At 34.5% G+C, this 26,946-nt stretch overlaps 1 protein-coding gene across 6 annotated transcripts in view; it reads left to right on the top strand.

Moving 5' to 3' along the window:
- Positions 1–26,946, top strand: part of LOC145261241 (uncharacterized) — a 576,350-nt gene that overhangs the window by 266,140 nt on the left and 283,264 nt on the right. For all 6 annotated transcript variants that reach the window (XR_013864431.1, XM_080119616.1, XM_080119619.1 and 3 more), the window contains exon 2: positions 16,534–16,596. Coding sequence is in view for 5 of the 6 variants with exons in the window: in XM_080119616.1 (XP_079975742.1) it covers positions 16,534–16,596 (63 nt within the window). In the remaining variant the exon portion in view is untranslated. The remainder of the gene's footprint in view (positions 1–16,533; positions 16,597–26,946) is intronic.

Below are 26,946 nucleotides of genomic sequence, written 5' to 3' on the forward strand. Positions count from 1 at the left end.
GATAAAAATCCAATCCACTACCGCCCCTACACACACACACACATTTTTAACCATATCCTCAAACCATTGAAAATAAAATTAGTACAAACTCATCAAAAGGGGAAATTTTCAATAAACACAAACCCTTTTATGAAGCAGGTCTAAACCCCCCCAAACAAAAAACACAGATCTAGGAAAATTATTTGGTTCAACCCTCCTTTTAATATAATGATTAAAGATAAACTGGGGGAAAATTCTTTAAGTTAACACCCACTTCCCTCCAAATAACATGCTACATAAAATCTTTAATAAAACTCGGCTTCAGTTGCAGTGATAACCTAGAAAGAATAATTCAAAAATATAATAATAGAATACTTAATAACAGCAATAATTACAATATCAGTAACACAAAATCTGCAACTGTACAAATAAATCAGCTTTTCCACTCGAACAACAATGCCTACAAACTGAAGTTGTATACAAAGCCACTATCGCCTCAATAGAAAACTTAAATGATAAAAAATACTACATAGGACTTGCTGCAACCTCTTTTAAAGACCGTTTTAGAGTCCACAAATGCTCCTATAACCACTTCAATAAAACCTCATTAATTACCCACTACTTAAACCTGATTCAAAATAACCCCACACCTACCATTAAATGGGAAATTCTCAAAAAATCTAGCGCCTATAAATCTTTATATTTCCCCTGCTTCCTTTGTCTACATGAAAATTTTTTTATTACTAACTTTAAAAATACAGATAAATTATTAAACATTAGAAATGAAATGTCAATTGTTTGTAGACATTATAAATCCCATCTTCTTAGCAACTTCACACCCTACTGAAGTTCATATGATACAACCCCCTCAACCTAATAACTGCACGCGCTTAACACTAATTACACTATCCATCGAAATTCACAACTATTACATTAAACACTATTTTACTTTATTTCTTTTCAAGCAGATTACCTTAATTTTTAATTATCTATTTTACTCCTTCGAAATTTTCTCCTCCTGTTTAGACCTTTAATTACCACACATTTTATTAATTGAAAAATTCTTAGAAATGTAATTATGGTCAACCTTCAAATTGCCCAACTTCTATATCTATGCATAATATTCTCCACTAATAATTCCAAACATAGTTATGTGTAATATTCTCAATTAATAACTCCAAATATTTTTAAAATAAAATTATTAAACATATGTAGTTAAAACGTTAAATGTCCGAAACTACTACAAAATCCCACTTTCCTAGAAATTCCACACCCTTCAAAATTCATCCCCTAGTCTATTTTAACACTGTCCTGTAACTTAACACCCCTATTCCCAATATTTTAATTTTTTTATCTATTTCCCTTTCTTCCCTAAAGTTGACATCAATTCTAAAATCTACCCAACAGAATCTATAACTGACGAAGAGATTTTATATAAGCTATATTGGACACAGCTGTTTACCAATTTGAACTGGACGCATCTTAGCTCTTTCTGTGTACCCTCACCACTGTCGTCGTAGGCGATTGCTGAATTATGCATGTCATTATCCAGTATTCAACAAACTTTTTTGACACTCTTAATTATCCATTTCCCTTCCTTTTCTTTTCTCCTTCTTCTTCCCCCTTCTCTTGTCTTGTTTTATCTTTATAATTTTATAAATTTTTAATGTAATTGGTTTTATATTGTCTTTTTCCCCTCTTTTCTTTTTCCCCCTTTTCCTTTCTTCCCCTTTTCTCCCTCCCTTCCATTCTCTTGGTTTTTAATATCCATATGTAATCACAAAAAAACATATCTTTCCTTTTTAATTTTATTTTAACTTGAATCATCTGACTATATGGACGGATAAATTTATCCTGTCTATTAAAACAATTTGTAATGAATTAAGTTAATACATTTGAGGTTGTAATAATAAAAAAAACATATTTGGCTCTATTAACGTATTGAGCACTCTTTATCTTTGTCTTTTACCACATATACCTCTTTATATATATATATATATATATATATATATATATATATATATATATATAGCGTGTGTAGGTGAAGTCTTTATTTCTTATATCAATGAGGGCCTGACTCTTGCATTGCTATCTACACTAACAAGATGTAGCACATGGCTGGAAAGTGAGGAAAACCAACACACCTGAGGGGGTACTCTTATTGCGTACAAAAATAACCGAAAATGCACCCATCGATATTCTTGGGGGCGGGGGCTCAGGTAATATGTAATAACCCTCTTGCTCCTTACAGTGGGGAGATGATCCCTGGGAGTATGATCTCCTAAGACCTAACCAAACCATACCTCATGCCAACAAGGAAGGGTCTCCCAAAGATGCAAGACCGTCCCTAGGTTGCAACAAATGAGGCCAAGAAAAATCTCGATTTGTATGAAAAAAAAAAAAAAAAAGGAAAAAAAAATGTAAAAAAATGAAAAGAAAAGAAAAATGAAAAAAAAAAATGAAAAAAAAATGAAAAAAAATGAAAAAAAAATGAAAAAAAATGAAAAGCTTTGTTTATTTATTGCATTTCAGTTTGATGTAATATTTGCGCGAGACTTTTCTAGATGTGTTTAACCATCTCTATAAATCATCTTCCTTGCTTAAGTTTAAAATGGCATTTTTGTTCGTCTGTCATGGTTAAGTTTAAAATACCATTTTTGTTCATTTTTCATGGTTAAGTTTGAATAGCATTTTTATTTGTCAGTCATGCTTAGCATTTTTTTAGTCTGTCATGCTGAAGTTTGAAAAAGCATTTTCGTAAGTCCATAATGCACATGACGATTAGATTAATGTATCTTAAGAATATCGGTTGTTTTGTTGGAGGAAATTAAAAATTAAAAATTTCCTATTCTTGCTATTTTCAACATGATCACGTCCTTTATAAGATGATTTAGTTTGTTCATTTGATAATCATTTTTTTAGCTATTTGATCATAGCTACAAAACCTCTAATCGCTAGTCCAAAAAAGACAGGGTAGTGATCTAAAGACCTGATGTACTCTGCTGCATGTTTAGTGGAGTGCATAGTTGCATGATACAGGCAGTAGACACACAAAGGCCAACATAAATGTAATTTCAATCTTTAACATGACAGACTGACACAAATGTAATTTCATACTTTGGCATGACAGACTGACACAAATGCAATTCCATACTTTAGTGTGAACTCAACTATAGGTAATAGTGACTTGTGTTCAACTAGTCATACACAACGACCCATTTGCATTCAATATTGAATGATTAAAAAAAAAAAGGGTTGAGCTGTAACTGTCATGAAGTAAAACGGATAAACCAAAGCTATTCTTATTATTGGAGACTTGTCTTTCCTTTTTATGTGATCTGTGAATCAATCAACACACTAACATATATTAGACTCAGGAAAGGTGCATTATAGTTAATTATTTAAAAAAGGAGTGAACAAAAGTAAATATGAAACAAATAACTGTTACCAAAGGCAAGAAAAATTACTTTGCTACTTTATTTTTTTTATCTTCTGAAAGTGTTTCAATGTTTGTTCAGTTCAATAAAAAAAATTTGTTCAAATCGGCTTTTTAAAATAACAATTCAAAATAGCTGCCACCACTTTTCGAAAATCACTGAATTCTAATTTTTTTCTTTTTTTTTTTTGCAACTTTTAGTTAGGTAGAAAAGTAAATCTTATTGCCTTTGGTAACAGTTATTTGTTGCATGTTTGTTTTTTTTTATTCAAAAAGACGAAAAACTTGCCATCAGAATTTGATTGTCTGCCCAAGGCCTTCATCCACCGTGATGAAAAATGGTTCTGATTATATAAAAATTGAACAAAATCTTATATTAAAATATAAATGTTTTAAAACGCACAAATAAATAAATAAATAAATAAATAAATTGTGCAGGTAGGTAGAAAAGTAATAGTTACTTTTTGAATATTTTTCCCAATCCTTTTTCGTTGTTAACTATAATGCACTTTGGCATTAGTCTCTAATTATTCTTAATTACTGTGTCTGTTAAATAGACATGTCTTAAGAATATTCGTCCATTTTTATTTTAATTATATTTTTTTTCTAATTTCAAAATTATTTCTTTATAATTTTTGTAAAAACATTTGCTGAATGAAACCATAACAAACATGGCTGCCACCTAAATGTTTTATGATTTTCTTTTATTAATTTTGTTTAGCCAATCATTTTTTTTTTTTTTTAACAAAGTTCATTTTTGTTATCTTTGTCCAAAGATTTAATCATTCGGATATTATTTTAGTGTGATGGATTCTAAATTGGAAACCTCACAAGATATCATGGTCAACAGGTGTGTGTGTGTGTGTGTGTGTGTGTGTGTGATGATAAAAAAAACGGTCAAAATTTTATTTTGCACTGGGAGTGGGGGGGGGGCAGCCTTGCCGGGCCGTAAAATACACTTAAATATATTTTAATTCATACAGATTTTGTATTATTATAGAGCCAGTTATCTCTTGATTATATCTAATATATATATATATATATATATATATATATAACTACTTCATTTACTCACATAAAACTAATATACGAAAGTATAGATTTATGCGTAAACTTTAAGTATTTACTTCAAAAGTGCTCAATACATAGGTAGAGCTAGTTAGTAATTTATAAAATATATATGGCGATTAAGCTACACTGAATATTCTGCGTTTCATCCACTATAGGATTCGTCAGGCTTATGCGCGAATTCTGTGGTTGTTTCTTGTTTTTATATATGTTGAGGATTTTAGTTAGCCAATCAGCTTTCTAGTATCCACCGCGCCCCTTCCTATCAGCCAATGGGCATGCATTTTATTGAACAAAGGATCTGTTTTAGAACTAGGTTAGTGGTTTAAGGTAGACGTTTTCCTCCCCCTTTTTTTTTTCTTTTTCTTCTTTTTTTTTTTTTAATATAAATATATTATTACTATAATATTTTTTTTAATATCTACAGACACTAGTGTTTCATCCTTTCGGGAGTCATCAGTGCAGTATGTTACGATTACAGCTGGTTAGGTGATTCGAACCCGGCCACAAAGCTCCATGAGCAAGGAACAAATCACAGCCAACGTAAACTGTGAGAAACAGTTGAAATTAACATTTATATTAAATGTCTAGATGGCTAGAGTGATCTTATGATTATGACGTTATAACACACACACATATATATATATATATGTATATATATATATATATATTAGTGATGAGACGATTTCATACTAAATTCCCAATTCCGATTCTTTAGAAATTTCTAAATATTTAACTATAAAGTTATTTTTTTCAAACGTAAAAAACACACGTGTGGGGGGGGGGAGGATGATCTGTAGATTTTAGTTTTAGTTTAAAATCAGTAAATATTTATTATTTGCTTATTACTACCAGCAGCGGAAGATTTCGTTTTAAACTAAATCAACTAAAAAGGTAATTTAAGGAATCGTTTTTGGCATCAGAAAATAGGCACAAATTTTATCGATAATTCCCCCAAATTTCGATTTTTCCAATTCCAATTAATCGTTCCAACACTTATATGTAATTCAAAATAACAGCAATATCAAAACGTGCAATGTTTTCCTACATAATTTTTGTTTGGCTTGATAAATAACATACTTGGTATTTTTCTTTCTAAGGTAAATAAATTTCTTTTTCTGAAGAGTCTACAAAGATTATATTCAGTATTGACATACTAATAACTAATTGGTTTTACGTAATGAAACTAGCTGTAAAAAAAAATATATGAAATTTTTGATAAAATTTTAAAAAATACGAGGAATAAAACTTTGGAATGTAGCTGTATTGTTATCATTTATATTTATATATATATTAGTACTGACTTAAAAAAAAAAATAAAAAAAGAGAGACAATTATGGTTTGACTACGAATCATCTTTTGGTAGAATTGGTTCGGTGAAAGTGAACTGAAGTAAAATCCTCAATATGTTGTAGGCAGTGGTGGCGGGTTTAAAAAATAAGTCAATTAAAAATCTGAGGTCTAAAATCTAAAGCTCAGTGAGCCAGTATTAACAAAGCTTGTTAATTCCGTGCTACGCCAGGCATTTTAATATGTTGGTACTGGTCTCCAATGTCATGTTATTAATAGTAATTTACTGCGTTCTGATGTACATTGCGTCAAGAATTTAAAACTTTTTGGGATTAATTTCATGCTGGACAATTTTAGTGTTATCTACAAGGATTTGTCTAAGGTTGAAGCGGGGAGGGGGTCAGTTTTACTCTTTTTGTAAATGTTGATATATGGCACTGGGGTTGATTGAATGAATAGTAAGGCAGCAGGACAATTGTTATTCGATGAGTAGCACACCTTTCCTTAGTCGATGAGGTATGGGCAAAGAGACTGACGACGGTTGATTACACACGGCACTGATGATCTTGATGAAGTCTGAGTGTGGCCATACAAGTTCCATACAAGTTCAGTTCCACTAAAGAATGCTGAGCGTTCTTTTTCATAACATGAGCATGGACAATCAAAATTCTGATGTTGAACTTAATACAGCTGCTGACAGTTTCTTCTATTTATGTCACAATGCGCTGTTCAGACTATTCTCACTTGCGCCAAAACTAAAAGGTTCCATTTCAAAAAGTATTTGCTCATAAACAACTGTAATTTAAACCTGCTCGACATGCATTCCTCTCCCCCACAAGTTCATGAGGAATTTCAGGTAAGTGACGTGAAAAAGAATGCTGTTCACTCTACACTCTGAAACAATAGAGAAGAGGGTTGGTGAGCTTATGTCCTAGGTGATGAGAGGAGACATTTACATTAGCTATCTCCCCCCACCCACGGCGAGTTTTTTGCGGGCACAACAAAAAAATTCTGTACAAAAGTCCTCTGAAGCTATATACAACCTACTTGCTGGTGCAGTTTCTAAAGCACTAGGAGCGTTGTGTGGCATCAGTCGGCTCAAGGCTCTGGGGGCCTTCTTGGCAATTGCATGCATGTTCTTGGGGGTGGTGTCGTTTCCAGCTCCAGCATTCTTGGGAGTGGTCGCATGTGCAAAGTTTGACCGTGGACAAGAGATACATGATCCATAGGAGTAGTTCGAGAAACAGATAGAAAGAAGACGATGAAATCACGCGAGATCTCGCCTCCTCTTCTTTCCAACTCTCATTTCCCTCTCTCTCTCTCTCTCTCTCTAGTAAATCTTCAAGTCGCATTTTGTTTTTGTTTCTCGAACTACTCGTATGGATCATGTATCTCTTGTTCACGGCCAAACTTCGGACATTTTTACCCCTTTTATCCAGTGACAAACAAACCAAAACCTATCTGGATTAACCAAATTTAGAAAAATAATAGTGTAGAGTGAACAGCATAGATGAGTAGCACACCTTTCCTTAGTCGATGAGGTATGGGCGAAGAGACTGACGAGGGTTGATTACACACGGCACTGACGATCTTGATGAAGTCTGAGTGTGGCCTCCAAGTTCCATACAAGTTCAGTTCCACTAAAGAATGCTGTTCACTCTACACTCTGAAACAATAGAGAAGAGGGTTGGTGAGCTTATGTCCTAGGTGATGAGAGGAGACATTTACATTAGCTAGTTATTGCTAGAGGGCATAATCACGTTGACATACCGGTTCCCGTCAGATCACTGAGATTAAGCAACGTTGTACCTGGTCATTACTAAAATGAATGACCAATTTGGGAATTCCAAGGCGCTGTATGTAGGAAGACGTTGACACCTCCCTGCAAGAGTTGCAAAAACCTAACGTCGTCATCTCCCCTAACTGGAATTTGAATGCAAATGGCGACCACTTGTAAATTTCATACTCCCATAGAACTTCCTCCTTCAGAGGAAGCCAATTAACCCCAAATAGGATTAGTACCATTTCACACACATACATGTTGTTGTTGTATATCCAATGTATGTATAAGTCTTATTATTATGGGTGTTATCTATATATATAAAAGCGAAAATGTATGTATGTATGTATGTACGCTTTTCCTCGATGTCCACAAAAGGCTTCTTTCAGAGAAGCGCTTGCTCGCTTCACAACTTCTTAAAACTTTTTATATCATCTATAAATTATAATATCTCAGAGTTACCCACGGAGCTTGCCGGTCTATTTAATGTTATTGACTTTCAAACGTTAATTATTCGACATTTCCCGCATCGGCACGCGTTACATTCGGTTTTCAGTATAAAAAAAAAGCGAAACTCGACTCTAATCACAGGCTGAAAGCCAGTTGTCTCAAGAGAGCTAAGTAACGTTTGGTCAATGTCGATTTCGTCATATCAGACTGTAGCTTTCATTTCGCTCCTCCTAATAAACAGGGAGCGGGTTTTTAAAAACAAACAAACCGATTTATTCACCTCATTCAAAACTGTCCTGCACAAAATGCTTACTGCTGAATACCTATCGCCGTCACGTCAATCAAAAACGTGCACCTGTTTTGTTTTTAACACTTTACTATTTTCCAACTGCGCGTCGTGAAGGCTTCGTTTTTTTTTCACGGGCACCTGTTTTTTTGGGTTTTTTTTAACATTTTCGGGGTTTTTTTACATACCCCAAAAAACACCCGGGCAACGCCGGGTATCCCTCGCTAGTATTCTCTTAAAGGGCATTTGAATTTATATACAACATTGGTTTGCTCTAATGTTTTTATCGCTGGAGAGGAGTTATTTCTAACCATGAAGTTTGGAGTTTTAAACTTCTTGTAATGAATAATCAGTTTACTCCTACTCTTGATATCAACTGGAGTTAAGTATCTATGAATTGACTGTTCTTCAGTTCTTAAATTTGGTTGCATTTGGTTCTGATAAAATATATTCATAGAATTTGCATTATGGTGCTGACTGATATTATTACTAGAGTTTTGTAGGGTTTGTAGCATTAGATTTATTTGTTATTCAACGATGTAGTTTAGAAAGTGATTATTAATGAGTACCTGTTTTATATTTTTTTTATTTTGGATAAGTAATGCCTCTCTAATGAAGGAGATCAGTTTTGTGCGGTTTAATTGTTTTTTTAATTATAGCTATCTTGTAACATCGTGGATATTTACTTTTGAAGTTCAGGAAGCTGGAATTTATACTGATTGTTTTTGTTTTTGTATACAAAAGGGTTGCAGGTATTGTGGGAAGTGTCGATAAGAATGTCAAGGAATGTGATTTTTCTGTTCTGATTAAATTCTGCTGTGAATTCAGGAATTGAGTTTTTTTGGGGTTTTTTTTTTAAAGGTCTTGTAGTTTGTGTATGTGTTCAAAATTTTCCACTAAAATAAGGATATTATCGACATACCCTACATATATAGAGAACTTTGTTATTTTTAAATATTTTATTCACTAGATCTGTCATGTAGAAATTATGTAGGGTCGGGGGAAGGATTGATCCCATTGCAACTCCATCAATTTGAATATATATGTTACCATTCTAGTCATAAAAGGGTACTTGTGTAGTGCAGATTAATAAGAATTTTTTAAATAATTTTTTGTTCATTTTGAATGTAGGGAGAGACAGGTTATTGTAAATATTAATGATATCAATTGCTACAGGGATATTAGAAAATAAGTCTCTTGTGTGTCACGAGTAAGTTACCGGAATCCATATTAAATAGAGAAATAGTCAACCACCTCAGCAGAAATAACCTCCTTAGTGACATGCAATATGGTTTCCGTTCTGCTAGATCTACAGCTGATATGCTAACAGTTATATCCCATAGGATTAGTGAATCTCTCGACAAAGGCTTCCTTTCTAGGGCAATTGCTCTTGACATATCGAAGGCCTTCGATAAGATTTAGCATAAGGGCCTACTTCACAAGATTTTCAGCTACGGTATAACTGGAAATGTTTTCTCAATAATTAAATCACTTCTCTCTGATAGGTTCATAAGAGTAGTGGTTGATGGGCAGAAATCTGATGTCCACAGTATTAATGCTGGAGTCCCCCAGGGGTCCATCCTGGGCCCAACTCTCTTCCTGATCTACATCAATGATCTCCCAAAACATATACTAAATTCATTCGTTGACATCTATGCTGATGACACGACCATCTACGGCAACACATCAAAGGCCGTAAATGACAAAGCTCTCTCTGATTCCCTCTCCTCTGATCTTGAGCGCGTCGTTCAGTGGGGGAAGAGATGGCTGGTTACTTTTAATGCATCTAAAACCAAGCTCCTATCTTTACATCATCAATGCTCTGTTCCTCATCTAGCATCAATTGAAATGGATGGCTCCCGTCTTGGAGAGGCTTCATGTTTTGACAAGCTCCTGGGTTTGACCTGTACTCCTGATCTGAAATGGAACACGTATATAAAGTCTGTTGCCCGGGCCGCTGAGAAAATGGTAGGATCCTTCTACCGCTCCAAAAGATATCTCACTACTGATGCAATTCTCTATCTCTATAAAAGCCAAGTATGTCCAAAGAACAGCCTATCCTGCCTTGACGAAGTATAAAATAGACTTCGTGGCTTAGTGGGGGATGTTCTCTTCTCTTCCCTACAACCTCTCTCCCACAGAAGAGACGTTGCAAGCCTGTCCTTGTTTTATCGTTATTTCCATGGCAAGTGCTCGTCCGAACTCCAATCTCTGGTACCCCCTTGCCAATCCTTCATGATAAACACCCGTCTAGCTAAAACCACTGTCAGTAATTTCCTCCACTTTTTATCTGTGCCTAAATCAAAACGTAGATTCCATGAACATAGGTTTTTTCTGAGAAGTGCACGCCTGTGAAATTCTCTTCCGTTTGCCTGTTTCCCACCTGACTACAACTTGGATGTCTTCAAGTCCAACATAAACAAATTCCTGATTAATCGCCTCCTTAAGTAAGACGCTTTATCAAATCTCCAATACCAACTGTTACTACAATATTATCCCACTGATTATTGTACGCAAAATAACCCTTATCCCCGAGTGGCTTACGGGCCTTGATAAGTGGTGATCCCCATGTAAAAAAAAACAAAAAAACTTTGTACATTAAGAGATACAATGATTTTGCTGTCCGGTCGCTTGGTTTTTAGTATTTGTATTAGTTCGTTTGTGGATTTAACACTATATTTGCTGGAAATATACGAACTAATTAGTTTGCTGGAAGGTTTTTGTTAGTAGACAGATGGGGGAAGGAATCTCGGATGTGATAGATTAGAGAGAATTAGGTTTGTGTATTTTGATAGTATTATTTAGGTAACCAGGTTTATAATCTCCAATTATTTTGGAGTTCGTAATTATTAATTTTTGCATTATTTGTGGTAATTAGTTTGTTAACCTGCGATTTTGATAGATTGGTAAAATTTATATTAATCGTTTTTTAATTTCGTATGGTTGTTGAGGGTATCTTGAAGTTTTGCATTATATTTGGATTTTATTAAGGACAAGGAATATATTTGTTTTGTCTACTTTTTTATAACTATATTTGGATGGTTACAAAGTTTTTTGGTGGCATTTTTTAGATTGAGTGTTAATGTTAATATTGAATTATGTTGTTTTTTTTTATCATATCGAGTTTTTATGGTCTTAACTTTTAGGATGTCACATAAGCCAGGGTGTGTGGTGATTTTGTTTTTTTTGTTTGTAGTTTAGTAATGCGTGCGTGCAGAAATTCTATTTCAGCTTTAAAAAAAAAAGTTTTTTTTTTGCTGGTTAAATTGGTGTGTGAAATGGCAATTGGGTCTGAGATTAAAAATTCTTTTTGCTCTGAAAGATTTTAGTCAGAAAGATTTATGTAATGTTATGTATGATTAGGTAGTATAATAGGGAGTTTAATTTTTTTGTATGGTAAACCAGTATAAGTGTCCGTAATTAGAGATGATATTCACAAGTTCTTGTTGGAGTTTAGCACATTGGTCATTAGTAATGCTATCCTTCAGCTTATCCTCAAGTTCGTGTAGTTCAGTCGTATGTTTAAGAATTAATTCTTGGGCGTTGGTGATTTGCCTTTTAATTAAATCAATTCTTAAATTCCATGCATTAGTTTCCTGTTGAGCTGCTGGGTCGTGTAATTTTAATTGATATATTTAAGCAGCATTTTTTGTTTTCATTTAAGCAAACATTGAATACAACAGAGGTACTTTGCTTTATTGTTTTTCATATTTTATTTTTTTATTTTTTTTTTTGTATAGTCATTTTTTTTTTTTTTAATAAATCAATTTATTGAGAATTTTACCTTTTTATTTACTTTTCTTTCTGTTCCTTTTTATTCCAGTTCACTTTCATCTCACCAATTCCATCAGTTCCGCTTGAAGATGATTTCTATTCGAACCGAAAGTGCTTGTGATTCATATGGAACTTTTATCTTTGATTTCAATATAAAAAAACACTATATTTTATTTAATTATTTGCGGACTGTTATCCTCGTCTTTATAGTTGTTGTTTAACAACGTTTTGGCCAACTATTCCTCTGGCCTTCGTCAGATGGTTAACTGCGACAGGATAGGAATTCTGGCCCTCTTAATTGTATTCTCAGTAATTGATGCTTTCCATAGTTGTTGCCGTGTCACCACGTTTTGGCCAACTGATCCTCTGGTTTGCTCTGGGTAGGATTGAAACCGCTATCTTCAGACAATACGCACAGGATTACAATAAAAAATATACTACTCAATATGGACCTGACGATAGAAGATCATATAAGATTGAAAAAAAAAAAAAAAAAAAAACTTAGATTTATAAGACATAAAAATCCAACCCTTATCGCCTGAGGACGCAGTGGATAAAGGTGTTAAGTCTCTATGGTTCCAGTTGAGCATTTTCTGAAGATAGCAAATCATACCCAAAGGCGGCCAGAGGATTAGTTGGCCAAAACCTGATGAGACAACAACTATAGAAGGCAGTAATTACTGAGGATACATTTAAGACTCAGCATTCCTATCTTGTTGCAGTTAACCACCCGACGAAGGCCAGAGGAATAATTGGCCAAAACATCGTGAAACGACGACTATGAAGATGAGGATAACAGTCCGCAAATAAATAAATAAAAAAATACAAATTTCTCATCTCAAAGGATTCCAATAATAAAATAATATAAAAAACACTATCTGATAAATTGAAAAAAATAAAAAAGAATAATAACACAAAGTACCTCTGTTGTATTTAATAATATTTGCTTGAATGAAAAAGAGCCTATATATATCAATTTCATATATATATATATATATATATATATATATATATATAATCTCAAATTAAAACTTTATTTCTTTTTGTGTATAACTTAAAAAATATGCAAACAGGAAAAAAAAATTACAAAGCATTACTGTAGCCCAAGCAATGTCGAGTAATGACAACTAGTAGACATAGAAATTACGAACTCTACAAATAGACAAAAAATTATCGAATCGAGAAATCACTGAAAGAATGTAATAGCCACAACTAAAAGAAGGTATATTGAAATGATCAATAAATGCATTGAGTCACAGAAATTAGAAACTCGTGATTTCTGGAAAATGTATCACAGTGTGGTGTACAATTGGTAATCAACCCCCTCCCCCACTATCCAATGAACATTATTTTGTTTTCATGGCAACAGACTGAACTACAACTGCTTGCCCAGTGCTTCACCTTAAACTCCAATTTGCTATCCACAAATTATTTTCTTTATAATTTTGTATTATAAACTGAAACCAGGTTTCTAGATGCCGAAAAAAATTTTTTAATCTAATAGTTTTTGTCTGTAGAAAGGTTGGCTTTGAAATTCCTTCCCTTCTCCCCATTTTGTACTAAACATGCAGAAATTTAAATGTAATGTGAACAAATATTTTACCGAACAACTCCCCATTTAGGATGCTATCTAGAAATCTGGCTCCTAATTGTAGTAACCCTTTATGTCTCAAAGTAATATGCCTCGTTTGTGATGAACGAAAGTAACATATATAATATTTTTTTAAGAAATAATTTTTTACGCCCACAAACACTAGTGTTTCATGCTTATGCAAACATCTGTGTAGGAAGTGATAATTACTGCTGGTCGGGAGATCCAAAACCAGTCAACAAAGCCAACCTTAGCTTTGCAAGTTAGTATTTTTCCGTAGGCCACCGGCAATTAACATTTAAATGCAGTGAATTAACATACTTATAAAACCATAAGTGGGATGCCATAATCCACGGCCATGAAAGTATTCAAACACATAAGAAGTTTGAAATTATGCATGAATGCTAGTTCACAAAATATATATACTAGCGATAGGACAATTCCAATATTTTTCCCAGATTCTGATACAATTACTGATTCTGTACTAAATTTCCGATCCCGGTACAATTACAAATTCTGATTCTTTATAAATCTCTAAATATTAAATTAAAAGTTGCTACTTTTTCCCGATCACCGTAAAAACACTTGGTAAATGTGCAGATATTTTCTCAAACATAAAAACACTTGGTAAATGTGCAGATATTTTCTCAAACATAAAAACACTTGGTAAATGTGCAGATATTTTCTCAAACATAAAAACACTTGGTAAATGTGCAGATATTTTCTCAAACATAAAAACACTTGGTAAATGTGCAGATATTTTCTCAAACATAAAAACACTTGGTAAATGTGCAGATATTTTCTCAAACATAAAAACACTTGTGTGGTGAGATGAGCTATAGATTTTAGTTTTACTGGTAGTTTAAAATCAATAAATATTTAATGTCATTATAACTATCAGTAGTGGAAGAAAATAAAAGAATTAAAGGAATCGTTTTTGGCATCGGAAAATAGGCATAAATTTATCTGATACTGATTCCGATTTTTCGCATTGCTGATTACGCTTAATCATCCGAACACTAATATATATATATATATATATATATATATATATATATATAACTACTTAATTTACTCACATAAAATTAATATACGAAAGCATAGATTCATGCGTAAACTTTAAGTATTTACTTCAAACGTGCTCAATACGTAGGTAGAGCTAGTTAGTAATTTATAAAATATATATGGCGATTAAGCTACACTGAATATTCCGTGTTTCATCCACTCTAGGACTCTTCAGATAAAAACGATAAACAGCCACAGAATTCGCGCATAAGCCTGAAGAGTCCTAGAGTGGTTGAAACACGGAATATTCAGTGTAGCTTAATCGCCATATATATTTTATGAATTACTAATATATATATATATATATATATATATATATATATATATATATATATATATAATCTCCGAAACAGCTACATGGTAGCCAGCTGAGGATCCCCGTTTTCTATTTAAAAAATTTTAGTTAAGGTTTTCTTTTTTTCATCCTTATATAGTTGAATTCTTTTAAATTGTCGACGTTTTAGAAATCTGCTTATGCGAGTGCTAAGTCTATTTCTATTTAACAATTTTAGTTAAGATATATTTTTTGTTTTTATTCATCCTTATATGGTTGAATTCACTTTCGTAATTATAAACTTTTTAGGAATCAGATAATGTAGGTGCTAAGTCTGCGATAGATTAAATTTAGTTTTTTTTTTTTTTTTCCGGGAATTTAAACTGTATTCTTTATTTTTACTTTTACATTTTTTACTCAAAGCGTCTTTAGACGATATATATATATATAGAGAGAGAGAGAGGGGGGGGGAATAAAAAAGGAACAAACCAAGTTATGTGTTCATCAACGTTTCGTCTTTATTGCGAAACTTCCTCTCACAATAAAAATTACTCAAAGCTTCTTTAGACGATATATATGAGATTGAAAAGAGCCAAGAACAATGCAAAAAAAAAAACCCTGTAATGTGGATGGAAAGCAAACAGAAAAAGTCGTATTGAGAAGACGGTAAACAAGTATTTATTTTTATTAAAAATATTTCACAATCATCAGTAAGCTAGGCTACTGATATGTCCGTAATAGTAGCCTCGAAGGAGATGTCCTTTTCTCTTTCCTGTAACCTCTATCTCACAGAAGAGATGTTGCGAGCTTGTCTCTGATGTATCGTTATTTTCATGGAAAGTGTTCGACTGAGCTTTAGTCTATGGTCCCCCCTCGTCAAACTTTCACAAGAAACACTCGTCTAGCTGAAAACACTATCAATAATTCCCTCCACTCTTTATCTGTGCCTAAACCTAAACGGAGATTCCATGAACAAAGCTTCTTTCTTAGAACTTCACGCCTGTGGAATTGTCTTCCGTATTCCTGCTTTCCGGCTGAGTACAATATGGTTGTCTTCAAGTCTAACGTAAATAAGTTCTTGATGAGTCGTTCCATATGAGTTAACAAATTTGCCGAATTTTCATTACTAATGATTACTATATTTTCCAATTTCTACTATACACTCTTTAACCCTTATCCTTGAGTGGCCTCTTGGCCTTGATAATGTGGTGATGCCTGTGTAAAAAAAAAAAAAGTCTTTAGATGGTAAAAATCTTAATTTCTGGAGAAGTCCTCTCTTTATCAAAAAGAAAAAGTAGAAGTAAAATTCAATAGCACAATAATTTGAATTAATATTCAGTATTGTTCTGGTGTGTGTGAAAAAAAAAAAAAAAGAAAAAAAAAAGAAAAAGTTCCTCTTGAATTTGAGACCGTGCTGTTGAAACCTTATTAAGCTACATAAGAATTTTCAGTTTCTCATAAGCTATTTTGACCTGAAATGCATAACCGACTCAACCTAAAAATCATTTTTAAATTAAAAAATGTTTTTGCTTATTTTCAGTCTGCAAGAAATGGTCAGAACACGAAGATGGAGTATTGGCCTACAAGCTTCAAAATGAAGAAAGTAAGTGTATCCATTTTGACTTCATTTCGTTCATTCAATTAAAAAAACAAAAAAGATTTTTTATTAGTTACCTCCCTTTGTCAACGAATTTTTTTATTTTCCACACATACGAAACCATGGCAAAAAAAAAAAAAACACAAAGCAAAAACAACTCCAAGAATACAAAACCATCTATGGAGCCAGTAACTTTCTGTCTTTCTTTTCCAAGATGGCGACCAACATACTTGGTGAAGGTCGAAGACTACATCGAAACGTTGCACAAATAACACTCAAGATGAGAACAATGGTTCGATCAAAACAAATAATAAAAAGTTGAATTTAAAGAGGGATGATAATGAAATTTTATAGAAATCACCGTTGGATACATGACAAGGTAAACAGAACAAATGATAATATTGAAGAATTCAATAATTTTCAATTGAATATTTATTCACCAACGTCATCTGTCGAATCAGCATGGTATAGATGGTGTCATAGTCTTTACATTTTTTAGGTAAACCTTCTTTTCAGATAGAAAAAAAATAACTGCTCAAGATATATATATATATATATATATATATATATATATATATATATATATATATATATACACCAGGTTAAAGGTATTCAAGACTAATAACTAATGAATTTAATGAGGTGATTAAGAGTGCTCAATAAAAGAAGAGCAGGATATGTTTTTATTAATATAAACAAATTTACATAGTCGTGACACTGGACATCTTAATGTTTTGGACAAATAGTCAGTTAAAACTGGTTTCTTTCCATAGGAGAAACCATTTATTAGGTTGCCTGATGAGGACTTCTGATTTTAATCGACCATTTGTCCAAACATTAGCATGTCCAGTGTTGCGACCATGTAAATTTGTTTATATTAATTTAAAAAAAAAATATATGCACACTGACAACAACCGGTGGTACACCCTGGAATCTGGTTAACACAAGTCTCCCCAGATTTCCAATACTCCCCACCTCTTTCAATAAACTTTGAAAATTATTTTTTGTTATCACAACAGCAATTTACCATTGACTTCTCGCCGTCAACAATCATTGATTTTTCACTGAAACTTAGGTGGCAACTAGCCTTCCCAAGGTCTCAGTCCTCTGTGCACCTGCCCAGTGGAGGTTTGTTGTGTGCTTTCCTTCCATCCTCCTTAACCTTTCACGACTATTTGGTGTAGTGCCAGTCAACGCAAAAACCACAATTTTTTTTGGATGGGGAGGGGTTAACTTTCAGTTTTGTTGTTTCAGTTTCCTTGATTCCATGTTGCGTTCCTTTCGTTTTTTTGTTTTATTTTCATTACAATTTCAATGTTGCTGTTTAATGTTTGTAGTTTATGTGGGTTGGTTTCTGCATTCAAGGGTTTTCAGCTGTTTTCAGCATTACCGTCTGTTTTATAATCTCAGTTTTCCACTTGATTCCAATTTCTCCTAGTCTCCCCCCCCCCAAGTTGTTTAGGACTGTTCCTAGTGCTCCTACAATTTTTGGTATTCTATTGATTTTCTTCATGTCTTTTATTCCTTTCAGTTCTTTTGATTTGTTTTTCCGTTTCTTTGATCTTCACCGATGTGGACTGCTGTCCTGTGGAGGGGGGGGGGCTTGAATCTACAATTTGATAGTTTCTTTCTTTCTTAATTATTATGATATCCGGTCTGCTTGCTTAGATGAGTTTACCTGTTTGTGCCTTCATGTCCCAAGGTATTTTGTGCTTTTCATTTTCACTACTCTTTCTAGTTTGTGCTCATCTGTCTGCATGTCCAAACTGCATTCGTTTTCAGAATTGCCAGTGTACTGCTTTCCTTGAGCAATCGTGTCTATTTTGTATTTTTTATGGGCTAGTTTACTGCATTTACTTATGTGGTTTACCATTTTGTCTTTTTGTCCACAGAGTCTACATCTACTGTTTTCCTGTGTTTTATTGATTTTAGCTTTAATCTAATATATAAAAGGTTTACGGGGTCAAAATTGAAAAACATCGTTGGACATTTTATACATTCATCTTGGTTTATTTTAAATTTTTATCAGTTCATATGCGTGTCACGTTAATACAGTAGTAACGTCACCAGCTTTGAATGTTACAATCTTGCTTTCGGTTTCGATTCTAGCTGATGGCACCCAAATACTTTTTTCTTTTTACTCTTGAAATCATGACTCTATAATAATTAGGACTATGACAACAGCATATTCTTTTCATTGTTTTGACTCTCGAGTACATATCCGACACAGACACAATTAATCAACCGAGAACCATATCACTCTACATAAAAACATAAGATATCAATGAATATACCTGAGAATCAAAATAAGGAAAAGAATATACTGTTGTCATAGCCCTAATAATAATGTATAGGTAGTCTGGACAAGTTAAGATATCATATTTAAACGTATTTTACAAACGTGTAAAGCTGGAAGATGTAGAAGACATGCGTGAATGCACCAGTTCACAACTCCATCCTAGTCACAGACTATTTAATCAAAATAGGCATCAAGATAGTTCCTCATCCTCCCTATACTCCAGACCTTGCTCCCTGTGACTTTTGGTTATTCTCTAAGCTCAAGGAAAACCTTAAAGGCTGTCGTTATGAGACAATTGAAGAGATGAAAAAGGCTGTTACAAGGGTCGTTGACACGATCACACAAGAGGACTTCCATAGGGCCTGCCACAAGTTGTTGGAACGGTACAACAAGTGCATTGCAGTCGAAGAAGATTACTTTAAAGGAAACTAGATTGTTATGTGTGTACTATCAATAAAAATGCCCAAACGAAAAAAGTCTGGTAATGAAGGCACCTTGTAGCAATCCTCTTCGTTTGTTTTGAAATTGAGTCGATCAGTATCATCTTTCAAGTGTAAAGCATTATGCACAGTCATTAGTTTCTTTGTCTTCTGATCAATATGCCTAAGTTCTTTGGTCCAGATTTTTTAATATTTGTGATACTGGTCAGGTGTTTGTTCCTTTAACTAAATTTATGCTGAATAGCTTTGTTTCTAAGAGTTTCCTGGTTCTTATCTACTCTTTTCCAATCTCCTTGCATTTCTGTTAATTTGATGGTTTTTGCTTTCAAAACTCCAAAATCTTTTGTAGGCCCACCCAGCGCCCTCATCCTCTCTTGGTTTGCCAGTTGTCGCTCGCACTGAAGATTGAACCATCAACCTCCAGAAGAGTATAACTTTACAACTGAATTTTACCAAGTACGTTATCAACTAATCTTGAAAAAGATCGGAGGTTACATTGACTGAAACTTTGTGAAAATAAAACTCAGGGTGAGAACAGTAGCCCGAAGAATCCAAATAATCTATCCTAACTTCAGAAACGTTGACTTTCCTTGTTCCCCCCCCCTTTGTTCTCGCCTCTCTCTCTTTTTTTTTTCTTCTCGTTTTCACTTTCAACTCCTTTTTTCTAGCTCGTTCTTTCACTCCTTCTCCCTTTTTCTCCCATGCATCCTTTCAACTCCTTTTTTCATTATCTTTCTTTCAGCATTTTCAATTATTTTTCCTTTTGGCAATCTCTCCTTTAATTAAAGGAACTCCATTATCCTCTTTCCTCTCCTCTTAACTACCCGCTCTTCCCTTCCCCTCTATTTCTTTTACTTTTCCTCTTTAATAATCGTTTCTTTTTTTCTTTTTTTTTTTTTTAATTATTTTAAGTTATTCTTTAATCGTACCTAATTAGTAGACATTTTAACTGAACCTGATAACAAGTTATTAGTACTGACTGACTTTCCTTTCTGTAAGCCGTTTACATCCAACGAAACATTTCTTTAAAAAAAAAAATGTAACAAATAAATAAATCAACCAAACGAAAGCCGGAAATGCTTGCCTTCCTCCAATTCATGATATTTACTTTAAATGTTAAATGGTCGGTCAGATTTAAGTCGTGCCGAGACAAAATTCAATGACTCACAACGAAGTGGGCGCACAAGAAAATAAAATATGTATGTATGCGTGTGTGAATAATAACGATAACTGGGAGAACCCGTGGAAATTCCACGGTAGTTGAACATTTTTTTGAAACGCATAATAAAATAAAATGAATAAAAAATAAAATAAAACAAATAACAAATAACGACGAATGTAAAATTATTTTTAGCAAATTCATTTTTTTTTTTAACTTTTTAAAGCTAAAAAGGATTACTTTTCAATGACCATTCAACACAACGCATTTTTAAAAAAAATATTTTTAGATAAATTATAAGGACTAGATGTCAGTTTATCATTTGTACACTTTAAATTTAAAACGAAACTATAATAATAATAATAATAATAATAATAATAATAATAATAATAATAATAATAATAATAATAAAAAAATTTAGTCTCTTCAACGTGACTTGTTTTAAAAATTATTAAATAAAATATAATAGCCAATTTTAAACACAGCCATTTTTTTTTTTCTTCTTTTAGGGGAAATATTTTTAATGATTAACTGATAAAGAGCGCCTATAAAGGGAGGTAATTAGTTTCTCATTAGTTCATGTTTGCGATGATGTTTTTGTGACACTGAACGTACGGATGGTTAAATTAATATTTAGATAATAATTTAACACCCACTTCCCACACATAAAAATTTTGTCAATTTTCAAATATATATAGGAGAGAGCTTGAATGCCTATTCTGTGTGTGTATATATATATATATATATATATATATATATATATATATATATATATATATATATATATATATTCAGAATGTGAGATATTATTTATAAATTCCACAGCCAAACAACGTCGCATCCCAGAAGAGCCATGACAGACAACGAACTTGAATTCCAAGACTTGAGTTTTGCCCTCATTTGGGCTCATCAGTTAGACACATCCAAATGCTCGGGTTTCGAATCCTGAGCTTGGATGTGTCTATCTGATGAGCCCAAATTAGGGTGAAACTCGAGTGTTTGGACTTTCGTTGACTGCCATTGCTCTTGTGGGCTGCGACGTTGTTTGCCTGTGGAATTTATTATATACTAGCAGGGGTACCCGGCGTTGCTCGGATGTTTCGAGGTGTGTGCGGTTTTGAGTAAATCAAAACAAAAGAATAAAAAAAATCGTTGCCCGGGTGTTTGTTTCCGGGGTGGGGATTGTTTAATAAATAAAAAGTGATGTTAGGTAAGTAGGAAGGATCAAACCCGGAGTATTGGGGCGAAGTTGGAAAATTAAGTGTGAAAAAAAACAAAAAACAAACATGCAATGTTAACAACTCGGCCACCATGAAAATCCATTTTAGGTGTTTATGAAAAAAAAAAAAAAAAAAAAAAGACTACGGTAGGTCAGCGCGAATGTGAAAATATAATGTGAATTGTCCGGCATGCTAACCACTATGCCACGGAGCACTGCAACTGAGTTTAGTGATTTTAAGTAACTTAACATGAAAGAAGTGAACGGTTGTATTAAATTAAATTTTGAATAGAAAAAGGTACACATTCTATAATGAAAAAGATTAGAAACTTCCCATAAGAATTTCCTATCAGAGTTTTAAAACATTGACCTGACAGGAATATACTCGATGAAGGAACAGAGTGTGTTTATAGTATGTTTATTTATACAACCATTTTCTACTGCAATGAATCTACCTTTCTTTTTTCTTTTCCTTTGTTATCTTCATTTCATTTTCCATTTCTTATCAAATAAGAGAAGGACATTGTATAAAAGAATTTGGTTTCATTGTAAAGACCTATCCCGATGACGCTGCTTTCCAAAGGAGTTGCAGCAAAAACATGTATGCACATATGTAGCCAATGTTTGTATGAATAAACATGCTATTACTTATGTCAATAAGGCCAAAAACCTCGCAAGGAAAAGAGTTAATAAGATGAACGCATTGTCAGTTCATTAATGAAAAATATTGTGAGAAGATTAAAAATAAAGATTGATAATTGATGAGAACGAGTTATGATAAGTAATTGTTCATTTGAAGACGATCGTGTTGTAGTCTGCCGGGAATCAGTCTCGTGGTAGTGTTTTCACATGTAAGTTCTTGAAAAGAATCTCGTTTCATGAAAATTGCGTTTGATGTTAAGCAACGTTGAGCCTGATCAGTGCCAGATGGCTGACCATTTGAGAATACCAGGTGCTGCATGTAGGACGTCGTCGACACTCCCTCGCAAGAGTTGCAAAAACCTAACCTAGTCATATCCCCTGAGCAGAAATAAACATGCGATTAGGAACCACTTGTGAATTTCATACTCCCATGAAACTTACTTGTATGGAAGAAGTCGGTTCAACCCACCTGGGGTTAGTTGTTTTGATACGGTAAGGTACACTGGGAGAAGTTGTGGTAGGAAGACGAGTTCTTGCTCTAAATGTCTAACAAAGTGCAACCATATATTGGAGCTCAGCCAAGCACCTTCCATGGAAATAACGATAGAGTACATAGAAAGGCTAACAATGTTTTTTTTCTGTGAGAAAATCGCTTTAGGGAAAAGAGATCCTCTCTCACTAGATTGTGAAGTCGGTTTTGTACTTCCAGATAAGTGTTCTGAACGGCACCTTTCTAGATATGGCAGCAAGCAATACTCCATCTTTGAAAATAATTCTAAAGCCTTTAACGTTGCTGATAGAATATAGTTTATTTTTGTTCTCAGTCCAACTCCAATGTGTCCCTTTTATGAGGGAGGGGTCCCCGCATTAATAACCGACTTTAACCGACTTTGTGTCCAACTTTAGGGGCAAGTAAATATGATAAAGTAATTCCTTGCTAGAATGAAAGTGTATATAATAAAGTCATAATGTCAAGTATTATGGTTCATTTGCGTTCTTAAAAAAACAAAAAAATTTTTTTAAAAAGACAAAGATAAGCAACATTTATCGAAGAAGCCACTAATTTCGCAAATCGCCATTTGCCATAAAAATGGAGTTGCTTTAAATCGTGGCACACGTGAAACACATTTTAAAGGTTAGATGTTTTATTTCAATTTAATGTCTTCGGCTCAGAACGCAGGGAGGGCGGAGGATGAAGAACATTAATTGCTCTCTCTCTCTCTCTCTCTCTCTCTCTCTCTCTCTCTCTCTCTGCTCTCTCTCTCTCTCTCTGCTCTCTCTCTGTGCTCTCTCTCTGCTCTCTCTCTGCTCTTTGCTCTCTGCTCTCTCTCTGCTCTTTGCTCTCTGCTCTCTCTCTCTCTCCTGTCTCTCTCCTCTCTCTCTCCTCTTTCTCTCTCTCTGCTCTCTCTCCGCTCTCTCTCCTCTCTCTCTCTGCTCTCTCTCTGCTCTCTCTCTCTCTGCTCTCTCTCTCTGCTCTCTCTCTCTGCTCTCTCTCTGCTCTCTCTCTCTGCTTTCTCTCTCTCTGCTTTCTCTCTCTCTGCTTTCTCTCTCTCTGCTCTCTCTCTCTCTCTCTGCTCTCTCTCTGCTTTCTCTCTCTCTGCTTTCTCTCTCTCTCTGCTCTCTCTCTCTGCTCTCTCTCTCTGCTCTCTCTCTCTCTGCTCTCTCTCTGTGCTCTCTCTCTGCTCTCTCTCTGCTCTCTCTCTGCTTTCTCTCTCTCTGCTCTCTCTCTGCTTTCTCTCTCTCTGCTCTCTCTCTGCTCTCTCTCTGCTTTCTCTCTCTCTGCTTTCTCTCTCTCTGCTCTCTCTCTCTCTCTCTCTGCTCTCTCTCTCTGCTCTCTCTCTCTGCTCTCTCTCTCTGCTCTCTCTGCTCTCTCTCTGCTCTCTCTCTCTGCTCTCTCTCTCTCTGCTCTCTCTCTCTCTGCTCTCTCTCTCTGCTCTCTCTCTCTGCTCTCTCTCCTCTCTCTGCTCTCTCTCTGCTCTCTCTCTCTGCTCTCTCTCTCTGCTCTCTCTCTCTGCTCTCTCTCTCTCTGCTCTCTCTCTCTGCTCTCTCTGCTCTCTCTCTCTGCTCTCTCTCTCTCTGCTCTCTCTCTCTGCTCTCTCTCTCTGCTCTCTCTCTCCTCTCTCTCTCTCTGCTCTCTCTCTCTCTCTGCTCTCTCTCCTCTCTCTCTCTCTGCTCTCTCTCTCTCTCTCTCTCTCTCTCTCTCTCAAGTCATATTAAAAATGGGTTTCTAAATAACATTATTTCAGCACGGTCTGTAAATTGCATCAGAGAAAGAAAATTTAATCACCCAGTTTTGTTGAAATTAAAATCGCATTTAAATTCGATTAGACGAATATTTTACTTGGGCAGTCCGCCGTTTATCAAGGCCTGGGGGCCACTCTGGGATAAGGTTTAATGAATGTTAGGTAGACTTTGGGACAACATTGATGATCAGTAATGGTGGAACTTGGTAGGGTTTAATTATTTAAGACGATGACTCAACAAGAAATTACTTATATTAGACTTGAAAACGACCATGTTATAGTTAGTTGAGAAGCAGCCCTCCACGAACAGATAGTTGTAAGGGGAAAAAAACTGCTCATAGAATTTTCCTTTCATTTTAGGTAAAGATGGAGTGAGAAAAATTGTTGATGGTTGTTATAACTAGAGAAGTATTTGTTGCAAATATTTTACGGGAGGGAGGAGAGCGACAATAGATTGAAGCTCAGTCGAGCAGCTACTATAGAAGTAACGTTAGAGCAGAGATAGGCTCTTCTGCGAGAAAACTTGAAGAAACTTACAATTTCAGATTTATGATGCACATTTCTAAAAATAACATGATGATATATCCCCCCCTCTCACATACATAACATAGTGTGGCACTACACCAAATGGTCGTGAAGGACTAAAAAGAGTGAAAAGTCAGAAAGTCAAAATGGAAAGATTCTGAAACCTTTGGGAGGCTTATTTCCGCCTAGATTCCAGAGAAGACCGTCGGTTGATATTTATTCACGATAAGGCAATATTTATACAAAATATACATAAAAAAAATATAACCGTCGTAATTAAGGTACACGACCGAATTTTTTTTTTTTTTTAAGGTGGTGTCGATAATCATATAACGTTTTATCCAACTACTTTATGTTTAAACAGCCTCAATTACCACAATACCGCATTCACTCTCTGGGCTAATCCTACTTAAAACAAGTGAAGCACACATGATCCCCCGTGAGTACACATTGAACGAAGCATAAAAAATATGACTAAGTTCAGCATTGCCCCCCCCCACATTTAGCTCCAAAAGTCCCCAGGGACGTTAAATCTTGGTGAAAATAAATAAATGGTGTAGTTTTAGGCCTTAACATATGTAAATTAGATTTTTACACCATGCAAAAAAAAAAAAAAATGACGAAGTCCATCATTTGCCCCCCCCTCCCCTTTAGCCCTAAAAGTCCCCAAGGCCTTAACATATTTAAATTTTAGTTCAGCAACATGCAAAACAGAACATTTTGGACAAATATGGTAAAATAGTCCCAAAAATGGAGTGCTTTTATTAGTCCTAAAAGAGCCCCTGGGGCACACCCAACAGTTAGACAAACAAAATTATATAGAAATCAGTTACAAGTTTTCAGAAAGTTTTATAAAAATCCAAGGTATTCATTTTTTTTAATAAGCATAAGTGTCAATTTTAGCCATTTTAACCCAAAAGGCACCTTTAGGAGGCAACCGGAGTTTCCCCGGACAATCCGTTCTGTTATATTTTTACTCGTATCATGTTTAATGTATGTGCAAAATTTCAAAATATCCAAGGCGTAGTTATTGAGAAAAGTACGGACGGACGAACGGACAAGAGTGAATTTACAGGTCCACTCTCCTTTTGTCCGGGGGGGGGGGGCGAAAAAATAACAACAAAGAAAACAAAAACACGACGGCTGATGTCAGCCAGAAATCAATAGTAAATGGCTGTTATTATAACACAAAATGATTTGTAATAGTTATTGAAAGAGGTGGCGAATTCTAGAAATCAGACTCAGAGAACACCAATGAACAATCGCTAATAATGACTTCTGTGATCATAAATAAATAAATAATAATGAGACTATACAACGAACTATAAAGATGAACAAGCTGAAATCTTAACGAAAATCCTCCACTGCGGAAACCAAACCATATAAACTGTGAACGCTAACCAGTGACATGAAAGTTGCAATAAATCCTAAACAAGAAAATAGAACACCTCCACTACACGAATATACAACTGCAAAAATATTCATAAACTGTCCCCCCCCCCCGCGCGTCTCCTTAAGAAATAATGTGATGACACCAGCCGCAGTTAATACGGCACAAAAAAGGTCAAGGTGAGGGGGGGGGGGAGTCGAGGAGGCAAATCCGCAGCCAAACTTCCACTGGAAGGATGAGGATTACTGGAACCTTGGCAAGACTTATTGCCACTCAAACCCCAGAGAATACCAATGGTTGTTGTTGATAAATCAATGGCAAACGCCTGTTGCAATAACGCAAAGTCACTTGCAATGGTTATCAAAAGAGGTAGAGAATGCTGGAAATCTGGGAAGACTTGTTGATTCCAGGGTGTACACCATTGGTAATATCTTTTGGA

This window comes from Euprymna scolopes, chromosome 37, assembly GCF_053919585.1.
Source record: "Euprymna scolopes isolate OS-2025 chromosome 37, ASM5391958v1, whole genome shotgun sequence".
NCBI classification, from domain to species: Eukaryota; Metazoa; Mollusca; class Cephalopoda; order Sepiida; family Sepiolidae; genus Euprymna; species Euprymna scolopes.